Here is a 19,119-nt window from a genome sequence, read left to right as displayed (position 1 = left end):
CCTGGGCAGTCTGACTCTGGAGTCTGTGCCCTTAATAACAGCATCTCCCTGGAACGATTTCAGTGAGGATCAAATGAGGTAACTTATGTGTGAGGTTTTTGTAAACTAAAAAGTAATTATGAGGAATTCTCTGGCGGTCTAGTGGTTAGGGCTCCATGCTTTCACCGCTGAAGGAGGGTTCCATCCCTGGTCGGGGACCTGAAATCCCGCAAGCCGCAGCCGTGGCCAAAAATAAATAAATAAACAAGAAGTATGATGTTAAAATAATTTCAAAGTAACTGTGATGGCAATGATGCTGATAAAATGTAGATAAGACTACAGGAAGTCTTAAGAACAAAAACAAAGTATTGCTAAAATTCAACTATAATTTAGATTCGGAAAATTTACAAGTGCTAAGGAAGCTAAAGATGATGCTTCCTTTATGTGTTTCCTTTCTTCCCCAGCTGTCTAATTCCACAGCACCATCAAACAAATAGAATTACCAGTGCCTTCCCCCTTGACGTGGCTGATCACCTATAATGCCACAGAACCCACACCCTGGTAGATAAAAATTGATAGAATTTACAGTCTTAGGCTTCTATTTTTATCAAGTATTTCTATGTGGTCTTGAAACACATATTATATCTTTTCATTTCAGTACTGCATTGAAGACTGTATGTATGTACAGACATATATGTATATACACATATAATATATATACACACTGCTTGGTTAAATCTCAGCTTTTAGGACATTGTACCATCTCATTTAAAATGCTTTTTAGGGATTCCCTGGTGGCGCAGTGGTTGAGAGTCCGCCTGCCGATGCAGGGGACACGGCTTCGTGCCCCGGTCCGGGAAGATCCCACATGCCCCGGAGCGGCTGGACCCGTGAGCCATGGCCGCTGAGCCTGCGCGTCTGGAGCCTGTGCTCCGCAACGGGAGAGGCCGCGGCAGTGAGAGGCCCGCGTACCACAAAAAAAAAAAAAAAAAAAAAGAATATTTCATGAGCTCCTTCCCCCACATTTAATAAGGATAAAAAACACATTTTAAGGAATTTGTTATTGAAAAAAAAATTTAAGAGCAAGCTGATGTGGGTTTCTTAGAAAAATAGCTAATCCAGGTGCGAGCATGAGCTGTACAAGGACCCAGGACAATCTTACTATACTAGAAAGCAAAAAAATCTATCAAAGACTCTTGGGGTCTGGTATAAAAAAAAAAAAAAGCCACAAGAGACAATTTGAAGGGTTTCTCATTAGCTGAAAATGGGACAGTTTGAGCATCAACAAGAATAAGGATTGTGCTGGACTGGAACAAATCAAACATAAAAATTCACAAGTTCAGGATGTCGTTACTTAAAGCTGGTTAGCTTTGGAGTTTCCTATGGCATCAACTCATTATTCTGAAACTTGGTAAATAGGGGGAAATTTATCCTGCTCTTCCTGTGCTAATTGTATTTCAAGTTAACCAAAGAATTGAAGAGAGAAAAATTCTTCTCCATAGACCATTTCCAACTAATAAGTAAAGAAGGAATGAAGAAACTATGAAAACCACAATTTTGTAACCCCTAATGAAATAATGGATTGAGGTAAGTTATGAATGACTATTAAAACCATGGAACTTTTTAGGGGATAAATCGAACTGATAATACCTGAACTTCTGATCAATCTTAACATCACTAAAATGAGACAACCAGATATTATGTGTCTCTCTTGATGTGATGTGATGGACATCACATCACCTATGTGTTTTCAGCACCATCTATGAAGCGTTCTTTGCTAAAAACAGTGAACCAGCATGTAATTAAACCTCTAGAACTAACCATCAACTTTAAATGACACCATGAGGTTGCAGTCAGCCATGTGGGAAATTCTATAGGACAGATGATTTCTTTAACAAATAAACATCAATTTAGAAAGTAAGTGGGGGTGAACGTTTATATATTAAAAGAGGCTTAAGAGCTATATCAACCAAATTTAACATGTGGACATTGTTTCATCCTGATTTAAACAAATGAACTACAAAAAGCGATTTTTAGATAATTGGAGAAAAATGAACAAGAACTGGGTATTGATCTTAACAAATTGTCGTCAACTTTGTTAGAGGTGATCATGATATTGTGTTTTAAAAAGTTCTTACTTGTTAGAGGTAGATATCAAAAGTGTTGCAGGTGAAATGATACAATGTTTGGGATTTGCTTTAAAACACTCCAGAAAAATTAAAATGTGTGTGTGCATGTGTGAGAGAGAGAGAGCGAGAGTGAGGGAGAGAGAGCGAGAGGAAGAGAGAGAAACAAGAATGACAAAATGTTGATAAATTTTGGAGCTGGGTATTAGGAACAGAGGAATCATTATTCTCTCTGCTTTGGTATATGTTTGAAAATGATCATGAATAAAATTAAAAGCTGAGTTTTGTTTTTAAAATGTTTTAGTATGAAATACAGCAAACATACTAAAGTCTTGGAACGACTTAAAGAAAAGTATTGAAATATATTTTTATATATCCACAACCCAGTGCAAAACATGGAACATTACCATCTCTCCAAGTCCCCTTCCAACCCTCCGTGAACATCTCACTCTTCTCCCTCAGAGATAAACCATAATTCTGAATTTTATGTTATAATCCCTTTGTTTTTCCTTATAGTTTTAAAACAATTACTCATGTAACTATTCTTACACAACATACTGTTACGATATTTTTTTTCTGTTTTTCAACTTCATGCAAATAGAATCATGCTTTATGTTGACTTGCTTCTTGCAACATCAATTTTGAAATGATCCGTGTTGCCGCTTTTACCTACAGCTTATTCATTTTCACTGCTGCAAAATGTTCCATTGTTGGCATATACCACAGCCTTTTTATCCATTCTACACTTGGTAGACATTTAAGTTATTTTCTGTATATTATGAACACTCCTGTACATTTCTCTTGGTACACAGATAGACGGAATTCTCTGAGGTAGATGCCTACAATTACTGTGCAATAGCATACATGCAAATAAGTTGGGAAATAGCAAACTGTTTTCTAAAGTGGTGAATGTACCAATTTACATTTCCTCCAGTAAGCAGTGTTTTTGAGATTTTCCCCTTTTCTACATCTTCACCTACTCTTAATATTTTCAGAGTTCTTAATTTTTGCCAATCTGGTGAGTGTGAAATGGTATCTTATTAGTATTTTAATTTACATTTCCTTTATTACTAATGAGTATGAGTATCTCTTCATATGTTATAGGGACATTTGTGTTTCCTCCTCTCTGAAACACACACGTTTAATCTTTTATTCATGTTTTAACATGTTGTTTTTCTTTTTAAAATTGATTTCAGGGAGTTCTTTACATATGCTATTAGGCTTTTGTAGTTATATGGATTACAAATAACTATTTTGTGGCTTGCTTTTTCACTTTCTTTATAGAATCCTTTGATGAATTAGTGTTCTGAATTTTAATAGAGTCAAATTGATCAACCTTGTACTCTTGGTCACCTTATTAAAGAAATCTTTCCCTACTTCAATGCTATCAAGATATTTCCTATATTATCTCCTAACAGCTTTGTAGTTTTGTTTTTTTACATCTAGGTCTTCGATTCATTTGAAATTCTTTCTTCCCCTTTTGTGAAGCAGGGCTCCAATTTCATTTTTTCCATATGGATAGCCAATTGACCCAGAATCATTTATTGAAAAGCTCATTCTTTCTCCACTGCTCTGCAATACCACCACAGTCATAAATCAAGTGTCTACATAATTGTGGGTGTGCTTCTGGGCTCTGTAAAACAGACTGAATTTTCATCATCCAGAAAAAAGTAGAACAGTCTGAGTTTGGTAATTTCTTTTATCAACTCAGGCCTAGAACTCCTGAGATGGTTCTTAACGTGTTCTCTTCCTTCCGTCACTCCTGTAAACCATCATTCCTAGTCCTCCTAGGTTCTTAACACAGGTTAGTGCACTTGGTTCTCTTATCAAATGCATTCAAGAGTCCCACACTGAAACAGTATAAAGAACTATTTTTAGATTCCCCTAGCTAGGCAATGGACCACCCCGACCTTCAGATTGACATTAACCTCAACAGGGCCCACCATACAGCAGAAGCTCAGCTGTAGGATTTCACATGGGTTAACTGTTAATTTTTTTAAAAGAACGTGATTTGCCTCCTGGCACATCCAAAATATTCTCATATGAACTTACATTTGTTTTTTCAAATTGTATAACCTAGAAATTTGTCTAAATCATATAAAGATGATAAAGGTTTCATTTCACTATTGCATCATTTTAAAGTATCTTACTAAATCTTTTGAAATGTAATCAAATAAAAATGTAACTGACAAAATCATGCATTCCATTTCAGTTTGATTTACCTCTGTGCTATTATGAAAACAGACTCTCGGAAAACCAAAATGACAAAACAGAGTAATCAAGGTCTATTTAATAACAAATTAATTTTTCATTACATTTTATTAGATGCGCAACAACTCCAATTTGAAGGTGCTTTCTTACTTATCCTATTTGTACATTTGTGGTACTATCTCTTGTTGAGCTACAATATAAAAGTCTTCTACAGGCAGCTTCAGGGACCAATTAACTCCATTAAATTATATCCAGTTATGTAGTGAACTGAACCACTGCTGTCTGGGGCTGTCTGCAGCTGTGACAATTAGGAGATGGAGAGAGGCAGAAAGGGAGAGATTGATTTTAATATGTCACTGAAGCACACTGCAACAGCGTGTGTGACTTTCAAAATGGCCTTAAAATATTCCAAACTCAGGGAGTTTCCTTGTTCCTGAGTGGGAGTTGTCAGACTGTCTGGCAGCATTAGAAAGAGGCAGAGAAAAGCTGATGTCTATATTGTGTCCTCTAATAATAACATTCTGCCTCTTTGCGCCGTCTCCCCCTTAGAAAGATCCGTCTATTTGTTGTGAGGAGCGTGTGTGTTTGAGTGCTTTGCCTCCTCTTGTGCAGAGGGCATGATTTCACCTCTCATATCTCACCAAACTCACCAATCCGAAGGACACTAACCCTCCCAAGGTCACCTAGAAAATTAGTGTTGTGGCCTGGGGGGAACCGAACCCAGGTGTCCCCACTCCAGCCTTGTGGTTGGGCACTAAATCATTTTCCTTCTCTTGTGAAAAAAAAAAAAAAAATCATTGGGCGGGGGGGGGGCGGGGGGCGGGAAGTGAGAGATGAATCAGATTTCCTCCTCTTTCCCCCTTACCTCCCCTCCCCCTTAAGGAGATAAAAACTCATGAAAGCAAACAAGGTGTCCACTCTGCAGTTCTTAAGTGCGTCCCCCCAAAGAAGGTGTCCACTCTGCAGTTCTTAAGCTGGGTCCCCCCCAATCTACCCCCCACCCTCCACCCCCAACACAAAGCGATTCGGGCTCCCAAGGCTTCTGCCCGTCAAGCCTGGGAGGTGAGGAGTGGTTAAAACTCAGCCCTCACCTCCAGCCGGTCCCGGCTCCGCGGCGCCCAAGCCCCGCCCCCGCCCGCCCTTCCCCCACGGCCTCGGCACGCCAGCCCCTCTCCCCTCTCCCAATCGGGCGCACCCACCCCAGATGCCGCCTGGCACCGAGCGCAGCCGCCGCCGCCACAGCAGCAGCAGCACTTTCCACTTGTATTGATCACCTCCCGGCCCCGCTGAGCCTGCTCGCCGCAGCGGAGCGCGGCCAGCGCGCCAGCCCTTGGCAGCCCCGGAGCACTCGGGCTCCGGGAGGCAACTCCTTGCGAGCGCCCTGTCCGGGGTGCCCTCTGCGCTCTGCAGTGTCTTTCTCTCTGTCTGGGAGCAGAAGAAGGAGGAGGAGGAGAGGGAGGAGGAGGAGGAGGAGGAGGAGGACGTCTGGTCCGGGCTGAGAGGTGGAGCAGCGGCAGCAGCCGCCGCCGGAAAGGGAGAGGCAGGAGAGACCGAGACTTGGAAACCCCAAAGTACCCGCGACCCTGCACGGCAGGCTCCCTTCCAGCTTCATGGGCAAAGTGTGGAAACAGCAGATGTACCCTCAGTACGCCACCTACTACTACCCCCAGTATCTTCAAGCGAAGGTAAAGGGGCGCCGGGGGCGGGGGGCGCCGGGGGCGCGCGCGGCTCCGGTCCGGGAGGGGCACGCGGCGAGCCCCCGCCGCCTCCGGTGGAGTTGATGGAAGGTTGCTAACTATAGCGCTGGCCTGGGCGAAGCCCGGCGGCGCGCGGGGCGGCGGCTGCCCGCGGAGCGGAGTGCTGGGATCGGGTTACAGAAAGCCGCGGGGGGAGAGACTAGACAGGAAAGAGCCGCCGGCCCCTTCCTGGCCCGGGAAGCGGGGAGGGTCGCGGGCCGAGCGGCGCCCCTCGCCGAGCCTTGGCTGCTCGGCCGCCGACGCCTGGGGCCCGCGGCAGCACCCGCTGGCGGCGCGGATCTTCGAGCCCTTCTCCTGGGCCTCGCCCGGCGAGCAGTAACTCTCGGCTTCCCTCGGAGTGCCGCGGAGCCTCCCGCCCCAAGGGGACGCCCCTCAGCCTCCCGCGCGCGAGACAACTGGGGCTCGAGGCTGGGGACGGGACTTTTTCCTCCCCGCCTCCGGCCCTGCGCGCCCGCCCCTCGCCTTGATCTTTGTGCGGTGTGGCACTTCACCTGGTTACTGATTTCTACTTTTACGCTGTTGTTTTGGGTAGAAAAGTGGTCAAAGTTCACTCAGCGTTCATTGATGTCCCTTTTAATCTTCCCTGTAGCTTCTGCAAAGGAGGGACAATGGGCAGATTTCGATGCAGAGAAAGAAGTGACTTAGTATTTAGTTTAGAGACATACTACCGTATATGTTTACCACAGATCGATTTCCAGCGGTGCTTTCTCAAAAACGGCCTTGGAGCACGCTTAGGTAACACAGCGGATGACATGTAGTCATACAAATTGCGACTGGCTTTCCAGGGACCCTGGGTACGTTGTTAGTGGGCCTATCCTATTTTGACAATAAGAATTTGATGCCTCCTGAACTCAGGAAAGAAAATATTGGGTCCGTGAAGAGTGAGGGTTTCACTGCTTTGGAAGCCTTTTCCCACAGTTTGGGAGGGCAAAAGTTGGATGCACCAGACTTCTTCAGCAATTAGCATCTCTTATCTTGACTCCTGGTGCCCTTCTAGATCACAAAAGATGCAGCCTCTGAACTTTCTTTGGGAGGTTGTAATCATGCCCTGCTTGCTGGCAGAGGGCATTTCTGGCCTGGTGCAGAGAATCTCTGATTCAACCTTGATAAGCTTTTCTTTCTTACAAGTGTGTGTGGTCCATGTTTTATACCTACATCATAGTTTTGTATGTGTCCATGTAAAAAGGACACTTGTTAGCATAGAGACCTGAAATTTCCTAGCCCTCAAGGGCCTCATTTTCACCCCCTCCCCATTTTCATTTTACTTTGGGTTGCCACAAAGCGATAAGATGGTAGCAGCAAGGGTACCCATCATTCATTCTTGTGTGGTCGCTGCTGTATTTGTTTTCAGGGAGTGAAGGGAGGTACCCGTGTTTTGGTGAGCTACACTGTAAATATAAGTTGTTCAAAGAAATTTTGAAGTGCAATCAATGCTCTACCTTTTAGATATCATATATGTTTAATGCACTTGTTTAAATTATGCAGCATTGGGTACCTAAAGGACAGCCTATTCAACACTTAACTATATGAATAATAAATAACATACACTCAGGTGAAAAAGAAAAAAAGGCCATGTTTCTACAGGCATATTCACCTTAGTAATTTTTATGTACCATTAGTAAGTTAGAAACCAAGTACGTAGCATTTAATATAGCTAATGCAATGCCATTTGGCTCTTTTTGCCCCGTAAATAATTGAAGAGAGAGACAAACGGCAAGAGCCTGCTCTAGTAATTAGGGTCGGATCCCAGAAAGCTTTAGGGCCCATTTTCTGAAAGTGTGCTTCCTGCATAAAGCATTTAATATTGATTTGTGTTACGGTAAATGACATTCTCAAAGCATATCTTGCTGTTTCTACTATGAAATCTGAAGTCCTATTATTCTGAATCTCTTTGTTTCCGGAGAAAGACACACATACTCACTTGACCTATATAACTTGGTATTAAAGTTTGATAATTAAATCTAAATTCCCTGTTGTAAAGTATCTTGATTATCTCAGGAAGAGGCATCTCCTAAAATGTAAAGCGACTAGATGCAGATTTTAGGTAGCATAGTTCAGAACACATAGCCCTTTTTGTCTCCCGTATCTCATCTTTCTCTTGGTCACATGGTATTGTGAGTCATTAAAAAAAATAGAGACCTGATTTGATTTGTAGTCAGTTTAAAAACAAGTGTTACCTAATCTACCTAAAGAGTTAGTAAACTGACGTAGAATCTGTTGTCTACAGTGACGATCCTTGCCTCTGTGTGTGTGTATTTTAACCTTCCTGAAATATGGGATAGAAAACATCACTGTTTAAAGTACAGTGATGTGTTTGCTAGACAGAGTTGTTTTGAAACTTCTGTGTGGAAGCTCTATCAAAAACTGAGGGATGGCACGATCGTTTACCAAGTGATATTTGACTTAAACTTGTGATCCAGAGATGGATGTGTTTTGAATGGAAAAAGAATAAACGGGTGGGATTTCTTTTCATTAGAAGGAATAGACACCAATGAAAATGGCACTTGAAAATGAGTTTTGTTGCCATGCCGTAAAAAGTTAACATATGTCAAATCATTCTTCGTATGTTAGTCATCCAGAGTCTTTTCAGAAAAATGTAGTAATTTTTCTCTATAAAAATATATTAGTTACTTCTGCATTCTGCTAACAGTCAACAACCAATGGAGCCTGTGGAGCTGGATTACAATGTGTGACCATATTGGTATGCTTTGTGCTTTGACAGAAAAAGATAATTATTAGAAAAAGTAATACAGCTGCATTAGACATAAAGTAAAGTTGAGGATGTTATAGAAAGGCAGGACATGGGTGGAAATGAAGGAGACTGCGAAATTTTTATAATGCCTTAGTGTAGAGTAACAGAGATTGCAAGTAACCTGATTTTACACGCTTGTTGAGTTTTTTTGTATTTCTCCGTTAAGGGTGGTCTTATCACAGCAGGGTTCTCTTTATCACCTGACACATTCATTCTAAGATACAGGTTGATGTAGCTTCATAAATATAAGCACGTATTGTTCTAAAGGATTTTCTAAATTATTAAGTGACTTATGCCGTATTACTAAAAATTAAATTTGGTATCTACTTTTCAGATACACAGGAAAAATTCTGGTAACGTAACATTTTAATTAACATTTTGTGTGTAGACATTTTCACTTATTGCAAGGCAACCCTTGAATTCTGTTTGTTTCAAAGATATCATGATGTACATTACTGCCAATATGTGTATGCAAATATTTATGGACGTCGAAATACTTATTCTAGTTCTTCTGAAGAAAGGGAAGTACAAAATGTTCTTTACATGGTTAGCTAATATTTCATACCAGCTACAAGCAGTTTGACGCATTTGTGTCTTTATTCATAGTTATATTGTTTTGTGTACTAAAGAAATGTTCTACACTAGAGAAATGTTTGTTTCTAAAACAAATGTTTGTTTAAAAGCTATTTTTGTATAAGTGTATGCCAAAGAACATACCTGAACCTAGCTTCAAAATCTGAAAAATAATGAGTAATATAATTTGGTATTCTATTAATGAAGCTACTAGAAAAAAAGCAGCTTTTCTGAATTGAATTTTTGGGTGCATTAACATTTTGTTGAATTCCTTAACTTTTCCTTAGTCATAGTCAAATGAATATTGTATCAATCTGTTTCTCCAGGAATGAGAGATCATGATTTGATACGTGGAACTACTGAGTAGATTAAGGTGACTTGGAGGTACAGTGGCATGATATTAAAACTTGGGTTGCTCTGTGTCTTGAGAAGTAAGTACGTTTGTGAGATGAATAAAGTTTGCTTAAATGCATCAATACAGTAATACAATATTTTACGTGATGAATACACCTTATTTCCTTAAGTGAGCGGGGTATTGTGGCTATCTGGAAGTGGTGTTGGAAGGCTCAAGAGCACGGAAATGCTAAAATCAAGATGCATTATGATGAAATATTGTAGCACCCTTCCCCTCGGACAGCCATTTCTTTTGAATTTCCATAATGCATCTTATTTTTTTATATGTTGGGAGACAAATCTTATGCTCCTAGAATGGAACAGGGAAAGATAAGTGAAGAGAAGTAGGAAAGTATTCAGTCATTTAGTATCAGTATAACTAGCTATACCTTACATGTTTGGCAATCTTGGCTTCGAATTTAAATTCAAATATGGGCAATTTCCATGTAATACACTTTCAGGAAAAACATTTTTTTAAGCTTTACTGATATATCTCTCAGACTTTGTATTTTGCTTAACGGTTTTTTGGAACTTTTAAATTACCCCAGCTTACTTAATGAGTACTGAAATTTTAATAAGTCGTAGGTCTTTACACTAAAGACAAAGGGACCTTTTTCCCGTTTCTTTTTACTAAAGAGGGAGTTGCCAGGAAATAAAATTCTTTTTTTTTCCCTATGTCTGCTTAACCAATAAAAATCACATGAGGAAGATCTAGAATGGAGATAAAAATGATATGGACACCTAAATGTTGTTCATTCTTTTTAAAGATGAAGAATTTCTTGCCTAGTTTGTTTTTTATTGGATGCTCAGTTCCCTAAAGTTTATTTTCCCCAAGCATGGTGTCCTTATCCCATACTAAGTCTCTCTTCAAAGGCTATCAGCCCTCCCTATTTCCTTGCTTGATTTGCAGAACAGTAGGTGCTAAATAAATGCTTGTTAGTGACTATTATTATTCTGAATAAGTACATGCAAAATTTTTTTAGACAAGAAAAAAATTATAGACCAAAATCTACAAATATAATAACTCAGCCTGATTTTCTAATGAAATCTCAATATAGTTTGATTTGAACGTTAATTTATTTTGTTCCTATAATGAAAACTTCAAACATTTTATGAAGTGAGTAAGATCCCTAAGATGAATCACATATCAATTGATCCGTGTTTCATTTATGGAATCAAAAGTGCCTTTTTTTTTTGGCAGTCTTTATTAAAGAATATGGTGCCAGAAAAAACAACTCATAGTATTATATCAAAGAGGGAAATGTTACATGTGATGAATTGGTGACTCAGCCTGTCTTTGCCTCTTATTACTGGCCCCCACCAACAGGATTCAAACTTTTTTCTGCTTAATTTTCAAGAAAATCCTTATTTTTCAGAGTATTTCAGATGTGGTAAAAACATTTATTCATTTCATGGTTAATAACTAAAACATAAACTAGCATTAAGGTGTTCAGAATTATAATTATCTCTGTTACTGAGTGTTGTATAACCCTAATATGACATTCGGCCACCTAGCTTTTTATCTCATTCATTGGGTATTATAGGAATAAGCAGGAACATATCCAGTTGTTCTTAAGTGGAAGTGTTTTATTCAATGTAACATCGCTTATTTTAAAGAAAGTGTAGTAATGATATGTCAGTGATTTAAATGCAGTGCCGTAATATTTGGTACAAAACTAAACCATATATTCAAAATTGAACATTGGGCTTGGGGATGTTATGTGGAATGAATGTAAATGTTCTGGTTTCTCTGCTGTATCATTTTAACGAGTAAGTAGTAAAACCTGGTGGAACTCGGCTATTCCTCGGGAGAAGCAGCACTTGGATGATACAGACATTTACCACCGGGAGTTTCGTCAGATGGTACACAGCAAAATGTCTTCTTACATTGTGTGTGTCAAACACACACGCAAATTTGAGCAGGCACACAAATTTGATAACAGAAACCAAATAATTTCTTAATCAGGTAGAAATGCGGGGAAAAGTGTACAGAGAATGGTGACAGCCAAGCCAGCAAGCTAAATGTGTTTCTCACATATTTGAATTCCTTATTTTTGCTTAATGCATCTAGTCTCCTTAACATAATTATATGAATATTTAAAATTTTCAAACAAACATTGGAAAATAAGTGTGTCAAAGATGGTGAGAGAGAAAAAGGGGGCAGAAATCAACATCTAGACCTCCTAGAGGAGAAAACGTTCAGTCTAAAACTGAACATTGTCATTCCCCATACATTGTCTTTTAGCTAATTCTTAAATGGATGCATTTACCATTTTAGAGGATGGAAAACAGTCTTCTGGATGACAGATATGAAAACCTAGATTCTAAAAGAGAGATTAGATCCTTGTATCAACAGCTAACTTACTTATAAAAACACACAAAATCAATGTCTGGTGGATGATTGCCTACAATGGCTGTAAATAACATCTGTATTCTGGAATTAGGCTAAATTTTAATCTGGTGTTTGTGGGAAATTGCTGAGGCTCATGAAGGGCTAAAATACTAACTAGGCGATCGTATTTCCTTAGTGACCCCAGAGCACCATTCTCTGCACTTGATATTAAGAAAGGTTAGGGAGTGTAATATCTGGTCCCTGCTCTCCAGCTGCCAGGGAAGACAGAATAGACACAATTCAAGACATAAGCAAAGAATATCTGCAAAACAGTACACCCAGGAAGGCAGCATACCAACCAAGGGTCTGAGTGACAGGAAGGCACTCAGATCTATATGTGGGATGAAAAACAGTGCCATGTGTACTGTGAGAAAAAGTTAAGTGCTAATAAAAGTTCCAGTAAACCTGGGAATTTTAGAACGAATTGGGCTTTAGATGAATGAATGAAAATTTCTTGAAATGATAATCACCATTGTTTTGTATATTTTCTGCTCTATAATCCTTTTATGACTACTTAGAGCTTTAAAGAATATCACGTTTTTGTACTTCATGTTAACTCCTTCTCCTCAAAGTTTCATATACAATTACCTTATTTTACATTATTATTTTTCCAGTTTTATGCTTATAAGTGTGCTATTAAGCCCACCTATTAGGGTTGTGACAGGCCGAGAATATAATCCTTAAATGATGACATAATGGTTATATAGAAGTATTACATGTATTGTTTAAACCATTTGAAGTGATGTTTATTTCTCCTAATTTATTAGCCTTCTTTGGAGTTTCGTTATATTGCTAATTACATCTTTGTGTGCCTGCAATCTACATCTTGATAATGTGTCTATTGTGAGCTAGCATTTCTTCAGAAAAAAACAGATTTTTTTATTATTCCTGATCTTTCATGGTTATAGCTTTTTATTCTCTTTATTTGGTCATTATCTAGCTTTAATTCTTTTAAAATAAGCTGTTTACTCTGCAATGGAGCTAAGTCCTTCAGGAGTCATATTATCCTCTGGCCTCAGTGTGAGACACAGAACTGATCCCTCTGGCTACCCATTGAACAACAAGTGCTATTGGGCTGCTGGGTCCAGAAAAAGAGCAATTTCAGGGAAGGTTTTCGTGCAACAAAACTAGATCATTTCATTGATATGATAAATAATTTTTACTGATCTTGAAGGAAAAATGCATCATCTTCCCAGCTGTGCAAGTGGGTGGGCCTTCTTTACATGATACTAGTTTTGTTTTTTATAAGTTGAAAAATTTACTAATAAGAATGGGCAGAATTAGATGGATACATCATGGAATTCTGTGCTTTTTCTAAACTTGAGTTTCTTGGGGCGGGGAATCAAAGTTGCCGAAAAAGAATTTTAGATTATAAACTTACATTTCCATTATACTTAAGCCCCTCAAATGACACTATACTATTTCCCCTGTTTAACACTTTTTAAACATTATGACTTTGAGACTTATAATTGGGAGTATGTTTGTGCTGGAAAACCGCTTAAACCCTTCCTCACCTGTAGAATAGCAATGAAATATTTTCGCAGTTTGAAATAAAGTCTCAGATAAAATATTTGGTTACAAGGAAAAGTAAATCATATCAGAAATTTGTAATACCACCAACTTTACCCTTGTCTTCTCAACAATAACTTGGATTCATCACCAAACAGGTTTTTGACAAATGCAGACATTTACAGAAAGAAAAATTTGCCAGTTTTTATTTTCAGGTCATTAACTGAAATACTCCCCAAACCCTCTCTGCTTCCTACAGAGCACAGCTTTGATTAATTGCATTGCTTTAAAAATGGAAGCCTTAAAAAAAAAAATTGCTAATCTCAGTTCTTAGGTTTTATTCTACATGATTATTTGCATACCTTTATTAACAACAACAACACAGAAAGAACTGGCTAGCAGAGAAACTTCTATAGCTGAAATTCTATAGCTGGGCAAATGATATTTTTTAGAGCGCTATGTGATTTGTTCTGTGACTGGGTATACCTTATCTTACAAGCGAATTGTGTTTCCAACAGGTTTTGTTCCAGAAAGTTCACTTATCAATTATTTAGAACTTGAAACTCATCTAGTATATTTCACATATAAATTGTTATCTTTAATGATAGGGTCCCCAGCCAACCCATAAGAGCTTGTGAAAGTAACCCAGTTTATAATTCACATACACTTGTTCTGTACTGGTCCTACCGTAGAACCAAATCATCACACGGGGACAATGTTTCTTGGAGGAGGGTGGTGAGTATTCAGAGTTGGAATTCGGGGAACCCATCTTGGCCCCCTTTAGGGGACTGAGGAGTTTTCCCTAACTCACCTGAGGGGCAGTGGGAAGACGAGTTCCCTTAGTCCCTCAGAAGGGGCTTTGAGCTTCTAGGACTGGGGACCGGGTTTCAAGAAGAGATGGGAGGTGTGGCTTGTGGAGTCACGTGGGTCAGGGATTTGCGAAGCTGGGAGTTGTGGGTTCAGGAGCTTCTCGCTGAGTTAAGGCCCTGGGAGACGTCCTCGCTCCTCGCTCCTGAGACTAGCTCCCTGCTTACTTTTCTTTCCCTGTGTTGGCCTCACTGATAATCTCTTGTTCCCTTTCCTCCTAGCCCACCCTCAATTTTCATAAAGCAGTCCCCGGCTATCTAAGAAGTAGGGCTTTTCATCCCTAGCTCATCACTGACTAGATTACTACAGCCTCACAAGCTTTCCTTCTCTTCTCTAGCACGGAATCAAGCAAACAGCTCTTGAGCCTGGTAACAAGAAGGATATCAAAAGACAGAGAAAACATTGTCCAATACCATCACTTCTCTTATTTTCACCAAGTCCTGGTCCAACAATGGTTCATAACTCTTAGGGGAACCTCAAACCTTGAGAATCTGAAGGTGGCACATTCCCATTAACCTCAGATTTTTACTGAGACTCAGCCCGTAGAGCACAGGTTAAGAATCCTACCCTGAAAGGAGGGCAAAAATGGAACCAGCCTATGCTTTAGAACACAGCTCAGACCATAGATCCCTTGGTATTTTGTTTCTGGATTGCGGCTTGACTCTGGGGTGAAGAGCTAGACAAAGCCCAAGGGCCTGCAAAGGAGGAATGGCAAGGGTCCAGGGGGTTGGGCAATCTCAAAGCGTGCTTCCTCTTTCCCGGCTCCTTTTCCGCCACTCCTTCCTTCCCCTTCCTCCTCCATTCCTGCTTCTACCTTTTCTTCTTGCGCAGTAACAGTAGTGCCACTGTGGACTGGCTTCTGGCCAGCTACACGTGTGTGTGCCTAGTGGTGAATCTGCCAGGGTGACGGCTGCATACAAGCTAGTCCCACTGCGTCTGCCCAAGTCAGGGACCAAGTGGGTCTGACTTAATTTGGCTAAAAAAAAACTTTGCTACCTCTTAACGCTACAGATTATGATTAAGAATTTGCTAATTACAGTTCCCTCTTTGAATGGGATTTTCTTTCTGATTCCTTATCCAATTTTATATGGAAAATTTAAATAAAATTGTATTTGGTAATGTATAAGTGTTACAGAAGCACAGGCATGATGTAATACTTTGAACAAAAGAGAATATAATTAGCATAATAAAAAGTGTTTTGATGCCAAATGTGGGCTCTTAATGAGATTGGAACTTTAAATATGACATAGTGAAATGGTAAGCTGCATACAATTTTTCTGTACCCATAATAACATTTAAAATCATATGTAACCATTTTTTTCTGTTTCTTGAATATTTCACACAACTATTCTTTAAAAATAACCACGAAATATTGTGTTTTTCTGATTGGCAAAAGACTAAAAAAAGGTGTGTTTCTTACTTGGTAGTAGTTCCTCAGATTTTAATTTTAATAGCAAACATCTTAAATGTTGATTTCGATTGCTTTTCTTAAAGAGTAGATTATATCTTAACGTATAAATAGGATTTCAAATGACAGTGTTCTTTTCTACCCCTCTATCTCTGTCACCAAATTCAAATTCATGTCTCAGCAGTTCGGGATGTTCTTCGGTGCATATCCTTTGAGCCTTCAAAATTTGATTTGACTGTGTGTTCTGACGATAGCTTGTTCAGATAAGCACACGGTGATCGTCATCTGTGTGTCTGGGCCCTAATGAACATCTGCTTTCTAGGGCGCCACAGGAGCACCTTTCTTTGTTTCCTCTTCCTTTGCCTTTTTGATTTGAATCTTGTTAAACCCTGCAAATGGGGTTGTTTTTCAGTATGCAAATACTCCCATCTCCCTTTTTGGAAAAGAAAAAAAAAGCGCCAGATATTTTAAACATGAACGCGTTGGGAATTTAAAAGGAGTCTGCAGGAAGCAAGTGCACAACTATAGTTCTACTCTTGACCACTCAGACATGTTGTACTAAAATCATCTAGCTGAGATCATAGAGTTGGAGCTACCTGGTGGGCAATTTAATTAAATTCAACAAACACTGAGCAGGCATTGTATTAGGCCCTGGAAGGTGCAAATATGTAAATGAGGCATGATTCCTGCCATTGTGGAACACGAGATAATTTTATTTACTTGTTTATTTAAAGTTTTTATTTTAGGTAGAACATATATATAGTATAGCGCACCCATTTTAAATATGTAGATTGTTATGCTCATGTACTGGCCACCCAGGTCACTCTATGACATTTCCAGCACCCAGAAAGCACCCTCATGCCCCTTCTCACAGTTTCCTCCCCAGAGGTATCCGCTAGTCTTACTTCTATCTTTGTAGATTGGTTTTGCCTATTCTTGTACTTCATAAAAATGAAGTCCTGGGCTTCCCTGGTGGCGCAGTGGTTGAGAGTCCGCCTGCCGATGCAGGGGACACGGGTTCGTGCCCCGGTCCGGGAAGATCCCACATGGCGCGGAGCAGCTGGGCCCGTGAGCCATGGCCGCTGAGCCTGCGCGTCCGGAGCCTGTGCTCCGCAACAGGAGAGGCCACAACAGTGAGAGGCCCGTGTACCGCAAAAAAAAAAAAAAAAAAAATGTCCTGTCGTATGTATCCTTTTGTGTCTGGCCTCCTTAGCTCATCGACGTTTTGGTTTGATTCATCCATGTTCTTATGTGTAGCAGTCGATTCTTTTTTTAATGCTATGTAGTATTCTATTAGAGAATATATCACGATTCATTTATCTGTTCTACTATTAATGGGCATTTGGATTATTTCAATTTGGAGCTGTTATGAATAAAATTGCTGTAATTATTCTTGTTCACACCATTTGGTCAACATATGCATTTAGTCATAAGAGAGGAACTGGTAGGTCACATGATATGTGTATGTTCATCCAAAATGGTAGATATTACCATTTTCTAGTCCTACTGGCAAAGTGTGAGAAAGCTATTTGCTCTGTATGTCACTAACACTTGGTATTGTCGGTCTTTTTAATTTTAGCCCTTCTGGTGGGTGGTATCTCATTATGGTTTTAATTTGCATTTCCCTGATGATTAATGATGTTGAGCACTTTTTCATATATTTATTGGCCAATTGGATCTCCTCTTTCGTGAAGTGTCTTTCAGATATTTTGCTCACTTCTTAAACATAACAGCTTTATTGAATATAATTCACATAACATAAAACTCAACCTTTTGCTCGCTTTTTTAAAAAATATCTTTATTGGAGTATAATTGCTTTACAATGGTGTGTTAGCTTCTGCTTTATAACAAAGTAAATCAGCTATGCATATACCTATAGCCCCATATCCCCTCCCTCTTGCATCTCCCTCCCACCCTCCCTATCCCACCCCTCTAGGTGGTCACAAAGCACCGAGCTGATCTTCCTTTGCTATGCGGCTGCTTCCCACTAGCTATCTATTTTCCATTTAGTAGTATATATAAGTCCATGCACTCTCTCACTTCGTCCCAGCTTACCCTTCCCCCTCCCCGTGTCCTCAAGTCTATTCTCTATGTCTGTGTCTTTATTCCTTTCCTGCCCCTAGGTTCTTCAGAACCTTTTTTTTTTTTTTAGATTCCATGTATATGTGTTAGCATACGGTATTTGTTCTTCTCTTTCTGACTTACTTCACTCTGTGTGACAGACTCTAGGTCCATCTACCTCACTACAAATAACTCAATTTCATTTCTTTTTATGGCTGGGTAATATTCCATTGTATATGTGCCACATCTTCTTTATCCATTCATCTGTCAATGGACACTTAGATTGCTTCCATGTCCTGGCTATTGTAAATAGAGCTGCAATGAACGTTGTGGTACATGACTCTTTGAATTATGGTTTTCTCAGGGTATATGCCCAGTAGTGGGGTTGCTGGGTCATATGATAGTTCTATTTTTAGTTTTTTAAGGAACCTCCATACTGTTCTCCATAGTGGCTGTATCAATTTACATTCCCACCAACAGTGCAAGAGGGTTCCCTTTCTTGCTTTTTATATGGGGTTGTCCTTTTTATTGGTTGTAGGTTTTTAAATAAAGTCTGGATACAAATCGTTCATCAGATATATATGTGTGAGGGTATCTCCTCCCAGTTTTCAGTTTTCCCTTTCATTATCTGATTACTATCTTTTAATAAATAAAGTTCTTAATTTTAATGAAGTTCAGTTTATGATTTATGTTCACCACTTTTTGTGTCTGTTTTAGAAATCATTGCTTACTTTAAGGTCATGAAATTATATTCCTATATTTTTTTCCAGGAGCTGTATTTTATCTTTCACATTTAGCTCTGCAATCCATTTCTAATTAATTTTTGTGTTTGTGGATAGGGTCAAGATTCATTTCCCTCCCATATGAATATCTAACTGATCCAGCAGCATTTATTGAAAAGACATTTTCGTTTTCCCCTTTGAAGTTCAGTGCCGTCTTTGTTGTAAATCAGGTGACCACATTTACGTGTTTCTTTTTCTGGACTTTTTGTTTGGCTCTCTATGTATTCTTGTGTCAATACTACCTGGTCTTAATTACCAGAGCAATATATTAACTGTGTATTCTTCAAAGTGGCCTTAACTATTCTAGAT

General features: G+C 39.5%; 1 protein-coding gene across 6 annotated transcripts in view; it reads left to right on the top strand.

Moving 5' to 3' along the window:
• Positions 1-5,809: 5,809 nt before the first annotated feature.
• The window catches only part of RBMS1 (RNA binding motif single stranded interacting protein 1), a 210,608-nt gene continuing 197,298 nt past the window's right edge, over positions 5,810-19,119 (top strand). For all 6 annotated transcript variants that reach the window (XM_079924280.1, XM_079924278.1, XM_079924276.1 and 3 more), the window contains exon 1: positions 5,810-6,001. In XM_079924280.1, coding sequence (XP_079780406.1) covers positions 5,927-6,001 — 75 coding nt within the window. In that variant the 5' untranslated portion in view covers positions 5,810-5,926. The remainder of the gene's footprint in view (positions 6,002-19,119) is intronic.

The sequence above is a fragment of the Stenella coeruleoalba genome (genome assembly GCF_951394435.1).
Source record: "Stenella coeruleoalba genome assembly, chromosome: 6".
Taxonomy (NCBI): Eukaryota; Metazoa; Chordata; class Mammalia; order Artiodactyla; family Delphinidae; genus Stenella; species Stenella coeruleoalba.
This window is presented reverse-complemented; position numbering and strand designations above follow the sequence as displayed.